Source organism: Triticum aestivum, chromosome 5D (genome assembly GCF_018294505.1).
Source record: "Triticum aestivum cultivar Chinese Spring chromosome 5D, IWGSC CS RefSeq v2.1, whole genome shotgun sequence".
In the NCBI taxonomy this organism is placed as follows: domain Eukaryota; kingdom Viridiplantae; phylum Streptophyta; class Magnoliopsida; order Poales; family Poaceae; genus Triticum; species Triticum aestivum.
In genome coordinates this window covers 450,306,577-450,327,342 of record NC_057808.1, presented here as the reverse complement: position 1 = coordinate 450,327,342, position 20,766 = coordinate 450,306,577, and the positions used below count along the sequence as shown (strand labels likewise).

Below are 20,766 nucleotides of genomic sequence, written 5' to 3'. Positions count from 1 at the left end.
AAGTCTTGATCGATGACGAGAACACGGAGATGGACAGAAGGCATTGCAAACACTTGAGCGTTAAAAGACCAATGATGTAGAGCTCTGAGATGACAAGACGCAGAAACTTGGCTGGAGTAGGTCTGTACGTGTGTGTCCTAGTGGGAACCTCGAGGCCCGCCTTGTCTGTTCGGAAGGACGCCCGGCCGGAGTCGCAGTTTGGCAGCCATGCATCACGCGCTCTCTAACCGTAGAGGTCGATAGTTCGTAGTACGTGTCGTTTCAGCAGGGAATCATTTTTATTTTTATTTTGTGAGTAGGGAATCGTTTCAGCAGGGAATCATTGTCCTAGTACTGGTTGCACATTATCTTGAGCCACCCAGCGCTTTCCAGTTTCTGCGAAAGTAAGAAACAGCTTCATGCATGCACCGTACCACACATGTGGATCCTGCCGCGCGCGTGGTCCCTGATGGATGTGCAAGACCGTCCAGTGATCCAGTCGCCGTGCCCACCGAGTCGGCCTGCACTCGGCTTGAAGCAAGTGTAGCGGTGGTCAGACGGGGGAGCTGAGCGAGCTATGGCTTCATGGTGTGAATGAGTCAGGCGGGTACCATGGGGCGTGCTCACCCACAAGAGCCGCGTCTGTAGCTTCGGCGTGCTTCATGAGTGGTTTCCCTGTGGACTCGGGGACTTGGGCGTCTTCTTCTAGCTGACAGCTTCGCTGAACTTGCCATGAGGACCGAGCACAGGTCTTTTGCTCCATGATGATGTCAGGAAATGACTAAGTTCTTCTGCGGGTCGCTGAATGAATTAGTAGAAATTGCTAGTGAGCCCTATACACCGACCGGACCGGAGGGAGTAAGTTCTGAGAAGGGTCATTTAGTACTACAAAAAACTCAGGATTGCAGTTTGGAAGTCGTGCGTCACGCGCTAACCGTGGAGGTCAATGTGTGTGTACTTCCTCGTGACATAATATAAGAGCGTTTTTGACACCGGAAAGGAGGAGGTAGTTGTGTAATGGTAGACTCGTTTCAGCTGGGAATCAAGTAGTCAATACGTGTGGATCCTGCCCCTGATAATCAGGTGTGCTAGCTCGGTCGCTCGTCGTGTCGTACATAAGTAAGCAGGGAAAGCATTTATACGGCTTGGACGAAGTTTAGGTGGTGCACGGGGACGAAGTGTATAGTGGTGCCCGGGGAGAATTGATAAACTTTTTTCAAATATATGATTTTTTGAATTCATGATTTTTTTCCAAATCCGTGAACCTTTTTTCGAATCCATCAACACTTTCATGTTTCTTTTCAAATTTGTCAAGTTTTTTTAAATTCACAAACTTTTTAAAAAATTGTGACTTTTCAAATTCTTTTTTTTTTTGAGATGACTCCCTTTTTGCTCAGTCCCCAAGCCCCGACCGAGCAGAGACTCGCGGTTAAAAAAAATACAATGTCTACATGTATTTAGATAAAGGCTCAACATGTATTAAAAAAATACAATGTCTATCTAATTTTTTATTTGTATAAAAATGTTCAACATGTGTTACTTAAAGTCAACAATTTGAAAAATGAAAAAGAAAATAAAAAGGAAAAACAATTTGAAAAATGAAAAAGAAAATAAAAAAGGATAAATAAAATAAAACGTATCAAAAAATAGAAATCAATAATAAAAACTGAAAAAAGCACCAATGGACAGTGATAGAAAAAAAAAACTCAGAAAAAGATTAAACAGCATGGAACCTTCCCAAAACTCGCCAAATCGGGCAGAAGCCCACGCGGAACGGTCCATATAAGCTTACCAATACCACTCGGTACTAGTTATTGGGTCGGCCCACTTTCAACAATCTTTGTAGGCAAGCGCGAGTTCCATCTCGTAGTAAGTGATATATAGCGTCCGTGGAAAAGGGAAGTGCATGGATGAACCCGGACACATATGAACCCATTTTGAAAAACACATTTCTAAAAGCTAAAAAAAAATCTGAAAAAGGTTGCACGGGTACGTCTCCATGTTCTATGTGCGTGCATAAAGTTTCAAGGAAAAATAACTTTTTTGTGGCTTGTGCAAAAAAGATAAAAAAAATTGTGTCGTGAAACACTATTTAGAAGCACTAAAATTTGTCTTTTTTGTGGAGGCAAACCAAAAAGACATTTTTTCACAAAACTTTGTGCCGCCCACACACATTTGGCAACATGCATGCATGAAATTTTCTTTTATATTTTTTGACATGTTAAAACATGCTTAAAATGCATTTTTTTTCAAAAGTGGGTGCAGATGCCCCTGCGTTCACGACGTGCCCACTCCGGTGGAAAAGTCCATACCTACACATAAAATTGATGTGTCACGGCGAAATACAATGGTGATTGCCTTGGTACAGCTGGGAGGGGCGATGTCAGGCTGACCCTAAGGACGCGATGAGGAGAGCTCCTGGAGCATCCTTGGCTCCTGTCGCCACGTCCCCAACAACTACTCCCTCCGTTCCTAAATATTTGTCTTTCTAGAGATTTCAAATGGTCACCACATACGGATGTATATAGACATATTTTAGAGTGTAGATTCACTCATTTTACTCCGTATGTAGTCACCATTTAAAACCTCTAGAAAGACAAATATTTAGGAACGGAGGGAGTACATACGAGCGCCAGGGCTCGCTGAATGCAGGAATGTTGACAAGTGGGGAGAGTTACTTACCATTCAAAGTGTACACTAGATAATGTTTGCAATCAGACAAGTTGAAAAATCTTCTACTCTTGTATAATCGAGAATTTCATGAGGAGTACATGATTTACTCAACATTGATGCATGTATCCGGCCAAGCATTAGAAAAGAGAGGTTGGAATCACGGTCCACTTCTTCTCACTCGTCAAAACTCCGTGTTGATCCCAAAGAGACCTGCCAAGTCCAAGTCTTCCTCATAATTAGGAGTGAGAATTTGTATTTGTGAGGCGCAAAAGGCCATACCAATAGGATGTCTTTTTCGCTGCGCTACTCTTCGTGAGAACAACGACGCTCGACTAGGAAGTATTTGTAGTCCGTTCAATTTACTTCTCACCTTTTTTTCTTTTTTGCGGGTGTACTACTTCTCACCTTTACTTCTCACATTTTCGAGAAGTATAAAACGTACTCCCAAAATATCTTGACTTGGTCTCATTTCCATCCATTTCAATAATTTGGATAGCTCTGCCTCCAGTGAAGTGGAGTAGTTTTTGTTTTAAAAAATTTAAATATCTGGACTCGTTCCCATTAACAGCCAATCAAATAATTTGGATATATAGCTCTGCATCTATTTATGTGTGCAGGTCTGCAAAAGCCGTCTACACCACTCAAACAGACGCTAGCTGGCTTTCAACCGATGGCACACCACACGACATTCATATTCTCGGCGGCAGCGGCGCTGCTCCTGATCCTGCCGCCGCTGTCTGCCGGAGCAGCAGCTGCACCGGCGCCGGTGATAGGGATGCCGGGCTGCGAGACCAGGTGCGGAGACATGATCGTGCCGTATCCGTTCGGCATGGGCTCGTCTTACTGCTACCTGCCGGGCTTCAACCTCACTTGCGACTGGTTAAGTGACCCACCGCGGCTCCTCCTCGGCGACGGCACGCTCCAGGTCGCCGAAGACATCGGTTACCCGAGCGATGCCACGCTAGCCGTCGTCTACGCCGGCAACATCCAGACCGACGGCAACGGACATGGCAGGCTCGGCGGTGGCCTCGGCGATGGTGGGCCCTACGCTCTGCCGCCGGCCGGGAACCAGCTCGTCCTCGTGGGCTGCAACGTGCGGGCCACGTTGAGGAGCGGCAATCTTACCCTGAGCAGCTGCTCCTCCTTCTGCCACGACGGGCGCACGTCCTACATGAAGTCTGGTAAGAGCAGCCTGCTCTGCTCCGGCATGGGCTGCTGCCAGGCGCCCATCGTCGTCAACCGCGAGGTGGGCGCCGGAGGAAAGCTCGTCCCCATCACGTCCTACGACGTGGAGCTCGAGTCCTTTGGGCGGAACCGCAGCGACGGCCGGCGGTGGCCAGCACGCGTCTTCGTCGCCAAGAAAGGCTGGTTCACGACATGGAGCGCCTCTAAACAACTGTCGTCGGACCTGCGAGCCGCCGTGGACATGGAAGTTCCCTTTTGGCTCAACTGGGAGGTCGTCGATGGCGACGCGACGGGCGACACGGATCAGCTGCAGAGGTCGAAGGAGTGTCCTAGAGACGCGGCAGGCGGAATCTGCAAGAGCAACCACACGCGCTGCACTAGAGGTGACAGAGGCGGCTACTTGTGCTTCTGCAAGCAAGGTTACCAGGGCAATGCCTACATCACCAACGGATGCCAAGGTTAATTCGATCCTTCCTTTATTTCCGGCTAACGTATACTAGTACTACTATACTAATAGGATAATCCTATACACACGGATGAATACGGGCATCTCAACGCTAAATAATCTCCATCCCTGATTTTCATGAGGTGGGCCCCGCCTCACTCCTAATCTTCAATTAAAAACTGCCACCTAATTACATTTTGTTGAATCCGTAACCCCAAGTCCCTGCGTGTAGCATTATCTTAGATTTCTCTCGATACGGACGTACCTAACACTAAACACGTATATATCTAAACAAATTTAACTAATTCGGGATGAAGGTACAATACTACAGATTGTTGGTTTAGAAAATGTGTCCATGTCATGTGCTACATTCCAACCACACGGGCATCTAGCCGGAAACACACACTGATGCATGCACACACACATACACACGTATGCATAAAAAAGCGCGCACACACAAAAACCCGCATGCACAACAGACGCATGTATACGAATACACACCAACAAAGATAAAATATATTGTTCGGCATAAATGGTGGGTTGTCTAAAAAACAAAGAAAAAACGACTAGGAAATGAAAAACAAAAACAAATAAGCAAACAAGACACTAAAAAGATAAAAAAAAAGGTTGATTTAAAAGACAAAATGCATCGCCTGAATAATAGCAAAAGTGAGGAATATACTCTCTCCGATCCATATTACTTGTCACTCAAATGGATGTATCAAGGATCGAAATACGTCTAGATATATCCGTATCTGATTTTTGTAGCTAGAACTTGCAACTTTTCTATTGGTTGCAATTGCGTTTACATAGCATTACATCTCGTCCAACTCAACATGAACTCGTGTCCAACACGATGCTACCCGGACTTGGTACAAACACCTAGTATACTAGTTTACTAGACTCTCTCTTATTTTGGGGCGAAATTTGACCATTGATTAAACTAATAAAATATAAATTATATGTCATAAAAATTATACCATATGGAACTTCCTTTGAATGCAAATACAGCAACATATTTTTGTAGAATATATTTTATATGTATTAGTTATATTAATGGTCAGGGCTTGACCCAAAATACGAGGGGGCCAGTAAACCCAGACAAAAGGAGTACTCCTTTAGGGATTCAATCTACCGCGATTAATCTGACTCGACTAGAATTTACATATCACAGTTCGGTGGCACATGGTGCAGCTCATAAGACCAATTATTATTTTGTCAGCTGTTTGGCGTAATCACATCTGGACAATGAGAGTTTATGTCGTTACATTGTCAATTTATGTTTGTATATAATTAGTTACATTCATGTTGAACATAATGTCCCCGGAAAAATAATAATGGAAAACCGCCATAAGAAACACAGGATATAACAATGTAAACAAAAAAACTACATCAATTAGATATTTTTGGTTGTGTTTTACTTTTAGGGTCCCATATTATGTTAAGAATTTTTTTTACATCTGGTTTACATTTTCCTTGCACTCTTTCTTAAAATTTACGTGACATATAAAATTGGATGCACTAAAGTACAAATAGGGAAAATACATCCCACTACCAAGTGCAATAAGTTGCACGTCTTATATACTATCATGTGGCGAGATATACTACACTATAACATTAAATATATCCATATACTGTTCAAATAAAATTCACATCAAACTACATTTAAAAATTATGAGTGAGTTGATAGTTTCAAGTAGAATTTAAAATAGATTCATATTTATACATATACAAATCACTCGACCAAGTAAGAACGTCCATGCTCAATGCAGGACACTATGATTGCCTGTAATGAACATGAAGATATGCATATGCTCACTGTTGGACGCACAGACGATATATTTTCCTTGGGGGGGGGGGGGGGGGGGGGGGAGGGGGGGGGAGGGGGGGGGTTATTCCTTTGTTCCTATAATTTATATACATGTATTTGTTTTCTGATTTTCTGGTGTGTACAATTTCCCTCCAGTTATAATAAAGTTTGGTGCTTGCATGCTTCTTCCCACCGTAATAGTCCTGGTTAAAAAATTGTGCATGTGAACGAATGCCCAAAAATATGGTACATACTACCTAAAAATTATTAAATGTATTATCCAACTATTTTCATATACCATATACTATTCATACTTACTTTCTGGTAAGTTAAGTACTATCAATATAATTCTAAAGTAAATAAGATTTGCAGGGACATTTGTGTGCTTATTATTATTAAAAAAATACTCAAATAAATGTCAGGTACTTATGTACGTGAATCTAGATTTTGGACATGGGCTTCACACTAACTAGCTTAATATATGTACACTGTGTAGACATCGACGAGTGCAAGCATGCAGAATTCCAAATCAATAGGTGCTATGGTCAATGTACCAACACGGATGGTGCATTTCAGTGTCGGTGTCCACAAGGAACCCATGGTGACCCCTACATGCCCGGTGGTTGCTTTAGTCTCCTCACAGGTAAGCACCTTTTCTTTCTTCCACATTTACCTTTTGAGATGACAACTCAAGTAGTATATTAGAGATCTCAGATCCTTGGTCAACTATAAATGAAATTAGTTATAATATATGTTGCACACGATCAATTGTAAAACTGCATAAGTTGCACATTAGAGACATAAATAATACTTAAATTTAGAAACGAATGTGCCACTACCAAGTAGTCGTTAAATCAACATACAAAGCTAAAGTAGATTTAATAAAATGTCAACCAACTTCGCCAAGGTAGAGCTTTTGGACTAATAAACCCATATCAATAACTATAATGTGCTTGGCAATGACTTTGTAATCTCCCATCAATCAAATTCACATGTAGTTGGTAAGTATGAAAATATAATTCTAAATATACCTAAACAGAAGAAAAAAACAAATCAAGATAAAAAAAACTAGCTCTGCTTAACCAAGATAAAACAATCTTACTATGATTGCAAATATATTATGGTAATAAAGTGGTATAATTTTAGTATATGAAACAATGATACATAAATTATATAGCTCGTAAGTGTACGTTTATAATCTTATTCTTGTTTTGTAAAGAAAAATAATTATAAGGGCAATAAATAATACAAATTCTAAAGATATGTAGATTCTTAATGATAAGTTTTAGGAAATGTGCAAACTCAAAATTACAAGCTATATAAATAAAACGTTTAGCATGCTGGATGGGTACAAAAACAAAATAATTAATAAAACAATAGTACGTATCACTTTAGTTGCAAAAGATTTAGATACACAAAGTTATATATATGATATGTAGTTGGAAGGATCTAGAATTGTAAACTTATAACCTCATTTTTAGCATAGCATGGAAACCACTCAAAAACAAAATAAGAGAAAATCAAAGCATCTATGATTGTTTGCTAAACTTAGTGTGCATATAGAATTAAAAAGGATCAATGAAACCATTCAGGATAAACTAAAAAACATTGACAAGAATAATTCCTAAAAAAGTCGCGGATTTTGGATTGGACCATCTAAGCTACTGGACTAGAATATATCGATTTTTTAGCTGGCCAAGCAATTTCAAATATATTTATCAATTGATCATGGCATAATTTATATTGAACATATTTACACTATGATACACCCGCATCACAAATGTGAGTCATTTAGGATACCGAGACATGTAGTCTCCACTATCCATGGTTAGAATTTTACAGCCAAGTTCTATTGGAATATATGTCGACAAAAAATCAGTAATGCAATACAAAAGTATATATGCACTGGTAAAGAACACACCAATAGTACAGAGAAAAAAAACACGTCACCACTCATGAAAAGCCAACTTCAACACTATACAAAATTAATTTTTGAAAAATAAATAAAATTTGGCCATTTAAAGGTTTTTTTGGGGGGCTTCCGGGCTAGATTTGGGCAGAAAAGTCGAGCCTGAGCCTAGCTCGGATGCCAGGCTGCCCGTGATCAGGTTTAGGTCAAAAGCCCATAACATTGTCGGTGGAGACCCGTCAATAAGTTTTTGTCAATGGTGACTAATGGGTCAGGAGTCTTGTCTGTGCGATGGTATTAGCACTGGCAGGTCATGCATCAGTAATGACACTTGTAAGGCAGTTGATGTAATTACCACTATTGACATGTTGTCGTGATCTGTTACCCATCGGTGGTGACTCGTGTCCTAGTTCCATAGTCCATAATTTTACGCCCCAACCCCTATGTACAACGTGCTCTGCCTCCAGATTGATATGGACAAATTACCCCAATGTGATAGTATGTTCCATTTGATGTGTGACCTAGTTGTCAAACTTGTGTTACAATTTCTCGTTCCCCTTGTCCTTACATCTGATCCCTTGTACAGAAGTTGAAGTATACATCAACTAAAGCATGTTTTTTATCATTGTAGTGTCGTATAGTATCTGATATTTTGGAATAAAAATGGTAACTGATATTTGGGAATCCAAAAAATATGTAGACGTATCACTCAAAATGACCCTAATGAGTATCCATGGTTGATGTGCAAATGAGATCAAAAAAGTGAGCACACATAGCTAGTTCCATTAAGAAATGCAAAACTGGTATACTACTAAGTAGAGAAGGAATTACATGGGAATGTAGGGCATATGTATGTAGTCCTTGTCCTTATAATGTTTAAAGAATTTCACGATATAGCTTTTTAAGCTCTCGCTATCGCCATGTTGGTCTCGGGCAGTCACCTGATTCAAGAAATAATTGTCCATGTTGTGTGAATGTTACTAAAATTATCAAGCTTCAGGATGAGACAACTTGCATCCAACAATAAAGAGGGACTATATAAATAAAATAGAAGTTCAGTCGGCAAACAATAATCACTGTTGGCCCATCATGTTGTATATATCTCCGGTTTTCTTTCTCTTCGTTATGGTATTGATCTACATGTGTGCATGCATTATTCTTCCTATAAAATAATTTGTATAGATATACGTGCCCACTACATAAAAGGAAAATATTGATCTGATTTAAGTATAGGATGTACTTTTATTTAATATCTGTACCTTTGTTTTCTTATTGTTTTTGGTAGCTAGAGTACATGCATATAGTCTGATTAATTGAGATGCTTGCATGCTACTTATATATGTTAGATCAAATTAATAACTATGGTTAATTAATGTTTGCATAGAAATTTAGGGATGAAATTGTGATGTAGAGTGAAGAGAAAATCCCACCTCGGAGTTCAATCATGGGCTGAAGCCTTTATTTAATTTGTTTTCTTTCCACATGGGATTAATGCTTTTGTATTAGCCTTGTCCTTAATTTTTTCCACTCTGTACATGTAGAATACTTTTGAAATTTTAAAATACATAGAGTAGGGAAACATATTGTCATTCCTCAAAAACTAATGCAGGCAAAGCATATGCACCTGCAGATAGCTGTAGCAGGTTATGTGGCAACGTGAGTGTGCCATACCCATTCGGCATTGGCTCGCACAAGTGCTATCTGCCAGGGTTCAACCTCACCTGTGACACAAGCTACAACGCCGCACGGCTGATGCTCGGCACTCTTCAAGTTGTTGACATCTCCCTCCACAACAGTACCGTGCGAGTCATCAACAACAACCGAGTGCATGGCATCTATGGTGGGGTAGCCAGTGTTAATGTTATCGATTTTGGGATTAGCCATGCAGACAGTGTGCCCTACTCGTTATCAACTCGCAATGAGCTTATCGTCATTGGTTGCGGGGTGCAGGCAGGGTTGTCCAGTGCTGGCAATAACCGGGCCATCCTTAGTAGTTGCTCCTCCTTCTGCTCCTCAAACAAGAGTAGAGCCTATGATGCAAGGTCATCTCCCAATATCGATGACAACGGTGAGTACTGCTACGGCAATGGATGCTGCCAGGCCCGGATCACCATGTCTAGGGACGGCATGCCTAGTGAATTCTGGATTGATTGGATGGACTCCAATAGTGTATGGGATGAGGCATTGCCACATTCATACGCACTCATTGCAGAGGGAGGGTGGTTCAACAAGCATTGGGTATACTCCCAGCTGTCACGGTCACTGTCAACAAAATATCTCGCTCCTAGGTTGGAGGTTCAAATTGTTCTAGACTGGGAAATATTGCAGTTGCAACCTATTAACTCACATGCGCCACCCAATGTGAGTTGGCATCACCAGTATGCCATGTGTCCCGGCATCTGTAGGAGCAAGAATAGCCTATGCAAACCAAGGATCAGAGGTTATTCATGCCATTGTAGTGACGGTTACGACGGCAACCCTTACACCGTGGATGGATGCAAAGGTTAGCATGGAAGCATCTCGCGCACATACGCGAGCTTAATTTGCATTATTGCTTATCTCTACGATTATATATTCTAATTTTATACTCCCTCCCTTTTTCTTGTCTCCTCTAGGCAGCCGCCGCAAACAGTTTAAAGGTGAGCAACACCGCAACAACGTTTCTGCTATATGTACTACGGTCAATGTAGAACAATAACATGTAACTATATTGTGTATACTTTCAGGTACGAGCGCCGTTGTAGGAGCTGTTGTTGCTGCAGCTGGAGTCGTACTTCTGTTTTTGCTTGGGTTGTTGATTATGAAGAAACTAAAATACGAGAGGGCTAAAATGTTAAAGCGCAAGTTCTTCCAACAAAATCACGGACAATTATTGCAACAGTTTGTATCCCAAAGTGCTGGTATTGCAGAAAGGATGATCATGACCTTGGAAGAGCTAGAGAAGGCAACACATTGTTTTGATAATGATCTCATCGTTGGAGGTGGGGGACATGGTATTGTTTACAAAGGGATTTTATCGAACCAACATATTGTAGCCATCAAGAAACCCAAAAACGTGGTGCGGATGGAGATCAATGAGTTTATCAATGAGGTAGCTATCCTATCACAAATCAACCATAGAAATGTTGTTAAACTATATGGTTGTTGCCTTGAAACTGAAGTCCCAATGTTAGTCTATGAGTTCATATCTAATGGAACCCTTTACGAGCATCTTCATGTAGAAGGACCAAAATCATTGTCTTGGGAGAACAGGTTGCGGATAGCCATTGAGGCAGCAAAATCCCTAGCATATCTTCACTCGGCTGCTTCAACCCCTATAATCCATAGGGATGTCAAGAGTGCTAACATATTGTTGGATGATACTCTGACGGCAAAGGTAGCAGATTTTGGAGCTTCAAAGTGCATTCCGATGGATATATCTGGGGTTACCACAAGGGCGCAAGGTACGAGAGGATATTGGGATCCTATGTACTTTTACACAGGCCGATTAACTGAGAAAAGTGATGTTTACAGCTTTGGAGTCGTCCTTGTGGAACTGCTAACCAGGAAGAAACCATTTTCATATTTGTCCTCAAATGACGAGAGCCTGGTTGCACATTTTGTTACCTTGTTTGAAGGAGCGGCACTATTCCAGATCTTAGATCCGCAAGTTATGGAGGAAGGTGGCAAAGAGGTCGAAAAAGTTGCTAGTATCGCGGTTGCATGTGTAAAGTTAACTAGAGAGGATCGTCCGACTATGAGGCAAGTGGAGTTAACACTAGAAGGCACACGTGTGTCTAGGGAGGACACTTCAGATAATGCATCTCCATCCACAAAAGTTGAAAGCAACACTGGGGGATCGACCAGACGACACAGCATGGAACTTGAGTTCAGATTATCTGCAGAGCACCCTCGATAGTTTTGCATACTTGAAGATGAGTGATTTCATTGCATTTAGGTGACTTCGCCAAGATTTGCTCCGGTGACAGATTTAGTTTGTTGTTATTTAACATAGTTAGTGCAAACTAGCTCTTATTCTGAAACACCCACTGCAGAAGAAATAAAGAAAAAAAATATGTAGCCCTCACTTCTTCTCATTCGCTTCAATGTTTGTTTATACCATGTTTTGTCCTGGAAAATACTCCCTCTGTCCCAAAATATAAGAACGTTTTTAACACCACACTAGTGTTAAAAACGTTCTTATATTATGGGACGGAGGGAATAGTTATCAAAGCCCCTCTCTCTCTTATGCTTCCAAGACATGTGCCAGTCATCAACTATCGATCCAGGTCAGCGAGCTCTCCTCTGATCCGGCAGGCATCAACATCAGTCGTCTGTTTGCTTTGATCGAGGACGCGTTGCCGGTCCACATTTTGATGTAACATAGAAAGTCAATCGGAATTTGAAACTACTGCTAAACCCAACAGGGGTCTCCAATTTGGTCTGGTTAAATCAGGCACGGAAGTCCATACTTATATGTAAAAATTGCTTGTAGAAAAGAGGCATATAGGCCCCATAAAAACAGGACATTTCCCTCTCAATATCTGAAACGTAGACCATGTAGAGAAGTATCCCGCTCGACTAATCAGTCACCGTTGAACCACATGGCGAGAATGTGGCTCTCGAGTATGCGGTGGACTCGAAGCCAATGGTGTTGCCGGGGGTGGCGACGCCGGGCTGACTCGAAGGACGCGGTGAGGAGGACTCCCGTAGCGGCATGACATCCTACCGTTTTGTCTTTTGGAACTAGCGGAGTGGATATGTGTGCCAGTGCAGTAATGCTACATATACGGGCTTTTTTTAGAAAAGATTACGGAGAAGGTGATTTGGAGACGTGCTATTAGTTGGGGGACGGGCCCCCACATCAGGGGGGCGAAGAGATTATTGACGAATCACAAACTGTCTCGTCCGTAACAACCCCGTAAAGCCCTGTATGTCTAGAATTATTGGTGCCGGTGCTAAACAGGCAACCCTTGCGGCGACGGCGTCTGGCTGATATTATCACCTCATCAGACCAGAACTAAAAATTTACGAGTAGGAAAAAAAACTACAAGTACAGATTCACCAAATGTTTCAAACTCGGGTTGATGTTAGCCAACAGTATGAACCCACGTGCTTTCAGTTATTAACTCAGCAACCATATGCATATGCTGTTGGGAATAAGCCGTGACCCATACACGATGGCGACCGGCGTGTGTGCGTCAGGTCGAGTCCGACACAGTGCAGACCGGCATAGTGGCGTTAGGTCAAATCCGTGGAGTCGGGTCAGGTCGTAGGTGTGCGTGCGTCGTGTGTGTGCGTCGTGTGTGTTGATCGTGTGGCGATCCGAGTTGTGGGGCATGCGTGCATTGGAGTCAGTCTGCAGCTTGCCGCATATGTAGCATGGACGAGCTGCATGCAGTAGGGGCTGTTGCGATTCGTTGGAGCCCGGCCGTGCCGCACGTGTACGAGCGTATCGGGTGTGCGGATCGGGCAAGCCCGCCAGAGTGGAGGGTGTGGCGTTGCGTATGCATGCACGCATAAATCCTTTCGAAAAAAGTCTAAAATAAACCTTAAACTCATAGATGAAAACTAAATCAAATCTTGAACTTTCAATCTTTGAAATCAGCACACCAAACTCTTCGATCCCGGTGTATTTTAAACCTTGAGAGTATTTCGCTGGTATTCGCTGACGTGGCAAGTTAGATTGGGCCGGCCCATTAGAGCAGTAGCTTGCGCGCCCGCTCTACTATGGGTTTTCATTTTTTTTTCATTTTCTTTTTTTTTCTTCGCGTTTTCTTTATATTCATTGGTTTTCTTCGGCTTTTTACCCTTGTTATATTTCGTTTTTCAAATACATTATGTACATTGTCACGCTCTGCCATTGTTAAGCTTTCGACATTTTTCAAATATATTGTATACATTAACATGCACATGAAACATTTTTTGACGCACTTTTGACATTTTTTAAATACATTATGTAAAAATTTTAAAATACATGTTTACAACACTTTTTGAGTATATAGTAACATTTTGCCAAATGTTTAACATTTTTGAAATGACAATAAACATTTTATCAAACTATACAAACAGTTTTTACATTGTTTAAAAAGCTGCTCCCATTTAAAAAAAATCAAATGTTCAGACTTTTTTTCAGGTTTTAAAATTACTTCCACTTTTTTCAAAACATGATTGTGTTTCAAAAAGTGTTCCCATTTTTTAAGAAGTACTCCCTCTGTAAAGAATTATAAAGGTGCTTAGATCACTATATTTATTTACGGAGGGAGTATTCAACATTTTTCTCAGAAATTTGCTCAAGTTTCAAAAGTTGCTGCCATTTTTAATTTTTCAGAAAGTGTTTGCATTTTAAATTTTGTTCTGGTTTCAAAATTTGTTCCCATCTTTTCAAGAAGCATTATGTTTAAAAAACTGTTCACTTTTTTGAAATTGATTTTGTTTTCAAAAGTTATTCGTTTTCACAAATTGTTTACGTTTTCGATATTTATTTGTCCTTGAAAATGTTTCTTGCTAATCTGGACTTTGCGGTGTGATTAAATACCTCGGGCCTCTCAATAAATCAATAGCAGTCATTTATTCTGGTGGCTTGCGCGACGAGTTCAGCATCGCAAGTTCGACTCTCTCCCGGTTGTCTTTTTCTTTGTATTTTTATACGTCGCGCGATAGTTGTCTTTTAATTTGTATTTTCATACATCGCGCGATATGATAAACGAAAAAAAAACTCGCTTCATCACGTAGTGGGCCGTCCCTGTGCAATCAACTGTTGACTATTTTTTGGCTATTTTTATTATCGAGAAAGCTAAGTTCCTGTTGACTGGTCGTTAGGGATAGGCACGTACGATTCCCGCACGCGTACATTCTAAATCCCGCGACATTGACTCATTTTTTTCAAAAAAGTAGCAGCAACAGGATTCAAACCCCGCAACTGCAGCCTCGCTACTGACTTTGACTATAGTTGGTGACCATCTCAGCCAACCAGATGTTTTGTTTAGAAGTGGGCTAATTCTGTAGATATTTGATGACCGCGAGTAGGCCACGGCTATGGTGCAGCCCTCCATTTGATTTTTTTTTCTGTTAGGAATTGGTAATACTTGGATTTTGTTGTATTTCTATAGAGAATGCATTTTCGGTTTTTCTTCCACTCATGAATCATTTGTGGTTCACTTCTTGATGGAAGTAGGCATCCCTGCGAGCACTCTGATGACGCCGAGAACGACATTGGTGGTGGGATCAAAGAGGATTCTACATGAGATGCCCTTGGACAGGTGGGACATGTTGGCAAAGGGAAGGTGGTGCGTCGTGTCATGGTAGAATCCAAGCAAATCTTCGTAGTAATTTGGTGAGAGAGGGGTCATCGTAGGAGGGAAGACTATATGTAGTTCCAACATAACAATTATGTAGTCACCGGGTTGTAGTTATCAACATGGTTATTTTTACAGTTACCAAGTTGTATATGTTATAGAAACATGATTATTGTACACCGACTTACCCATTATTTGGTTTACAAAAAATCGTTGAAAACATTCCTCAGCAACTATTGTGTAAATAACATGATAGTATAGGCTGCCGGACCTGATAATTTAGATGCAAACACCATGATAATTTTGACCCGTGAGAAAAAGTTGTTGAAAACACATCACCGATAACTTCGAAGTAATAGCATGGTAAGATACGCCCCTAAACTGATAATTTAGGTACGAACACCATGATAACTTTGACCCGTGGAAAAAAGTTGTTGAAATTAATACATACCGCTGATAACATCTAAGTAATAGCATGGTAATATACGCCCTCGGACCTGATAACTCAGGTATAAACACTACGATAATTTTGACCCGGAGAAAAAGATATTAAAAACATACAACCAATAGCTTTTTGTGTAAATAGCATGATAATATAGGCTTCCGGACCTGATAACTTAGATACAAACACCACAATAACTTTGACTCGTGGAAAAAAGTTGTCGAAAACACACCACCGATAACTTTTGTGTAAAAGCGTGATAATATATGCTTCCGGACCTGATAACTCAGGTACAAACACCACGATAACTTATGACCTGTGAAAAAAGTTATTGAAAACATACTCTATAAATAACATGGTAACACAGGCTACCGGACCTGATAACTTATGTACAAACACCACGGTAACTTTTGACTCGTGGAAAAAAGTTATTGAAAAACATACTCTGTAAATAACATTGGTAACACTGGCTCCCGGACCTGATAACTTATGTACAAACACGACGATATTTTTGACCCATGAAAAAAGTTATTGAAAATATACGCACAACTAAGTTGATAACTTACTTAATCCAGGTGTGATAACTTTTGACCGGGAGGGGGAGGGACTTGTTGAAAAACACCCTTCGGTAATTTGTGTGTGAATAGCATATGGTAATATACACACAACAGAGTTGATAACTTAGTTAGTCTACGCCTGATGACCTTTTGACCGAAAGAAGTTGTCAAAACACATCAACTTGAGATCTAGTTTCGAAGACCTTGTCGCAATGATTTTTTATGTGAGAATGGTTTTTTTATCAAAGCGGCTATTTGAGTTACAAAATATTTTAATTTTTTAAAATTTTGGTGGAATCCTCCATGCCATTAGCATTTTTCGTTCTCTAGGGCGCGTGCATGTGCATGTGGGGAGAAGGTCGAAGAAACCATTTTTTATACCTCGGTAATTTCTATGTAAACAACACGATAATTTACGCTCAACTAGCATGATAACTTGCGTAGCACATGCGTGGTAATTTTTTATCTGAAAAAGTCGTCGGAACATACCAACATGGGATCTGATTTCTAAGATCTCGTCCTGACGAATCTTTTATGTGAAAACAGTTTTTCGATCAAAGCCACGGTTTGAGCTACAATACATTTTGAAGTTTCGAAATAGGGAGAATCTAGGATGACATCATAGTTTTGTCATCTAGTGCATATACACATGAGAAGAAAAGTTGGAAGGCCATCTTTTTATGCCCGGTTTTTCTTATGAAAAATAGCTTGGTAACTATGTGTCACAGTCGTGATAACTTACCTAGCACATGCGTGGTAACATTTTACCGGAAAAAAAGTCGTCGAAACATACCAACATGGGATCTAGTTTCGAAGGTCTCGTCGCGACGAATCTTTTATGAAGATAGTTTTTCAATTCGGCCGATGGTTTGAGCTACAAAACATTTTGAATTTTGAGTCTTGAAAAAGAATCTGCTGACATCATTAGTTTTGTTTTTTACTGCATACATGTAATTAGGTTCTAATTAAACAAGGATTGATGGAAACACACATAAAAGGATGCACGCATGCATGAAAGGTCACGGGAGGGAGATAAGAAGGATCGTTCGGATATCTCCCTTAAATTCCGTACGTTAGGACGTTAGTCACGTCCTTTTATTATTACACGTCGTGTATTACAGAAAAGAAATAAAAAAGACTAAACAAAAAAGAAAAACTCGCTTCGCGCCTATTGGACCGGCCCAGTCGTGTGCACAGTCAACAATCCCGGGATCCAGCCCGTCACGTCAACAATCCCTGTTTGGAAACGCTCTCAAGGTTCAAAATAGACCGGGATTGAAGAGTTCGGTGTGCTGATTTCAGGGATTGAAAGTTCAGGTTTCGATTTAGATTTCATCTACGAGTTCGAGGTTTATTTTGGACCTTTTCCAATCTTTTCCGTTGTGAACTGATCGAGTGCGTGGTCTGTCCACCTTTATAAAAGACAAGGCGTTTGAGCGCTGGGGCGTTTGTCGCCAGATAAAAACAACTAGCCTATTGCTTCGTCTACCTTGGTCCAGCAACGAGAGTAGGGTTCGACCCCAACATATGCTTGCTTCAGAAAAATCGGTATAATTTCTTTTTAGAAAGGAGATCTAAAGAATATTAGGACTGATAATAAGGTTTGTTGAGTACTGCTACACCGGACGGCATACCAACCTCATCGATGTTTCTCACCAGAAAGTAACCACGTTTTCTTATCCTTACGAGGATGGTATGGGAAAAAAGTATCCACGTTTTCTATCGGTCACTTGAGGAGACGACACACGACACTGTCAGACATTTCACTGCCCCTAGTGCATCTATAGTCGGACTTGCTAAATCCGGTTTCCTATATGTCCACCGGCGCCCGGCTGATTCCGTGGACACTAACCAGGCAATGCTCAAATCGCCGCGTCTACAACCATGTACCTTATATCCATATGATACCATATATCCATACTAAAGCATGCAACATAAAAATAAATTAGGTAGACTATCAAACAGAGATTACTAATAACAAAAATAAACACGGAGAGAGAATTGAGCTTCACCACCTCCTCATAGACCATTTGCCCTTTCGGTCTCTGGCGCTGCTGTAGGTGTTCGGGTAAGCGTCGGCGACACGAGGTGGGTTGTCAGAGCCGTCGGTGATGTCGGACAAGGAGGAGGAGTCAATGTAGCCCGTTCTTCTCTGGACGGTGCGGTCCTGCTGCCTTTTTAGCTTCGCCGCTCTCGCCGCCTCCGGAGCCTCGCGCGCGGACTGCTCCAGCCCTCGTCGAAGCGCCTTCACGCTTTTTCGACGTAGCCGGCGGGTGTCCTTCTTCGCCATCGTAAGTGAGCGGCGGTAGACCAACGCGAGGAGCCGCTCCTTCTCATTGGGCACCGTCGGCATCTCGTGGCAATGACGGGAGAACTGTGCGGCCGCTTCCACCGTCGCCGCCCTCGCCCTTGCCCGCTGCATTTCGCGACGGGCGACGCACTCCTCGGATTAGAGAGTGCGCGTTCGCGGCGCAGGTGGAGCAGGCACTAACAGGAGCAGCGGCGGGCCAGCAGCGCCGAGTGGGTGCACAGCGCGGTGCGAGACGGGCTTGCTCCAGCTTCGGCATTGCGGCAGCGGGCGACATGGGATGTAGCAGAAACGGAGCTGCCGCTCGTGTAAGCCCGCGAGCGTTGTTGCGCAATGTTGAAGCCCAGCTCGTCCTCGTCGCCCACCGCATCGCGGAGGAAGGCATCCCAATTGTCGCCGGATCCGTCACCTCCACCTCTGTCGGAGTTGGACATCATGGACGGGGAGGAGGAAGGGGTCAGATTGGGAAAAGGGAGGAGAAGAGACGAAGATCAGAGTGAAGTGAAGTGATCTAGGGTTTGCTCTCGGGTGGGGTTTTTGTGGGGACGGAGTGGGGTTGTGATGGGCTAGCGTGGGTCGGGCTGGCGTGGCGGATGTGCCCGGGCCTTTCAATATTCGTCTTAGATTTGGGCTGGATATGAGGGTTGGCGGACAGCCCAGGCATTTGGGGGCGATTTGAGACACCCGCTGGGTTGGTATTTTTTTTACTGGTCAATGACTGGAACATTTGCCCGGACGTTTGAGACCGATTTGAGACACCCAACTGTAGATATTCTTACCCATGACTAGCAACCTAACCAGTGTAGGTTATAAGTAAAAAAACAATTGAGTCGATTTCACACAATATAGTGCATATTTTGTTTTTCAAAACTCGAACATGTCTATGTCTGACCAAGTTTCTAAAAAATTATCAACTTCTAAATACTAAATAAATAAAATAAAAAAATACACTTCCCAATGAATCAAATGAAACAATTTTGTATTGTGGATGTTGATATTTTTAAACTTGGTCGAAGATAGACATATTTGTTTTTAGAACGCAAAATATGCACAACATTGTGGAACGTAGATTTTTTTTAGCACAACATGACCTGTCCCTTGTGTCTTGGCAACTGTGCTTGCAAAGAATTCAGCGAATTCATAAGTGGGCTGTCTGCTTGTTGGGCTTCTCCTAGGTTTCTCTAAAAAAAGGTGTTTGACAGAGAGGGCAAGCAAATTAGGATCTCCCAGTCCACGAAATCACTACTTAAGGGTTACCCCTTGCAAAGTTCACCCTCACCTTCTCAGGCGCTGACAAGTGATGAACTGCATGTGCGCCACTTATCGCAACCTGAGTGTTTTCCCTTTTTTTGTTGGATTCGTTTATTCAAAATGTTTTATCTCTTGAATCATGCGTCCAAATCCTGAGTCGTCTTCACTATTGAATTTTTTGCCTCAAGATCTTTGAAACTAGATACCATGTTAATAGGTTTTGATGAAAAAAGTGCACAAAAAACCACAATAAATTATTGAAAAAGGAAAATGAATACCTAAAAAACAAAATCCAAAAAATGAAAACCCAAAAACACAGTTCGCACAAAACAAACTACATAAAGAATGAAAACAAAAGAGCCCAAACCACGGTTGTGATTTTATTTTTCAATTCTCTTTTCGAGCACGGACTGTGATTTTTCTCTTTTTTTGGAGAAGCACGACTGTTCTTATTGTGGAAAGAAAATTGTGCTTCCACGTGAAACAAATCTTTGGTTCTAATGGAAGCATAATGTTTTTAGGAGAAGCACAACTGTGCTTCCACAAGTAGAAAATATATTCTTCTCGTGGAAGCACATTTTTTTATTTGAGAACTACTTCTCACGGAAGCAAATCAGTGTTTCCCAGGGAAGCATAATTTTTGTTCCCGAGAAGCACATTTATGCTTCCACGAGAAGCAAATATTTTCTTCTCGTGAAAGAACAAATTATTTTCAGCACAGATGTGCTTTTAACAGAAGCAAATATGTGCTTCTCGTGGAAGGACATTTTTTCCGAGCAAATTATTTTTCTGCCATTTCTTTTTGTCAAAAACCCAGGGAAAAAACAAGCGAAAAAAGAAAAACCAAAACAACTCGAGAAAATAGATCTAAAACCGGAAACGTGTAAAAAATAAGAAAAATGAAATCCAAAGGAATCACCCAACACGCGA

The 20,766-nt window shown here is 41.5% G+C and overlaps 1 protein-coding gene across 4 annotated transcripts; it reads left to right on the top strand.

The window, feature by feature from the left end:
- Positions 1-3,261: 3,261 nt before the first annotated feature.
- Positions 3,262-12,121, top strand: LOC123122647 (wall-associated receptor kinase 3). 4 transcript variants are annotated; one of them, XR_006460330.1, is made up of 7 exons: positions 3,262-4,295; positions 6,589-6,735; positions 9,632-10,504; positions 10,617-10,640; positions 10,728-11,092; positions 11,223-11,444; positions 11,515-11,802. XR_006460330.1 is itself a non-coding variant. In XM_044542939.1 (6 exons), exons 1-6 carry the CDS (start codon positions 3,323-3,325, stop codon positions 11,541-11,543), a joined length of 2,763 nt encoding a protein of 920 aa, XP_044398874.1. In that variant the 5' UTR covers positions 3,262-3,322; the 3' UTR covers positions 11,544-11,828. The 4 variants fall into 4 exon arrangements, 3 of the variants coding, with proteins under 3 accessions (XP_044398874.1, XP_044398875.1, XP_044398873.1); XM_044542939.1 differs by having other exon boundaries at positions 10,728-11,444; positions 11,515-11,828; XM_044542940.1 differs by having other exon boundaries at positions 11,223-11,560.
- The last annotated feature ends 8,645 nt before the right edge of the window (positions 12,122-20,766 follow it).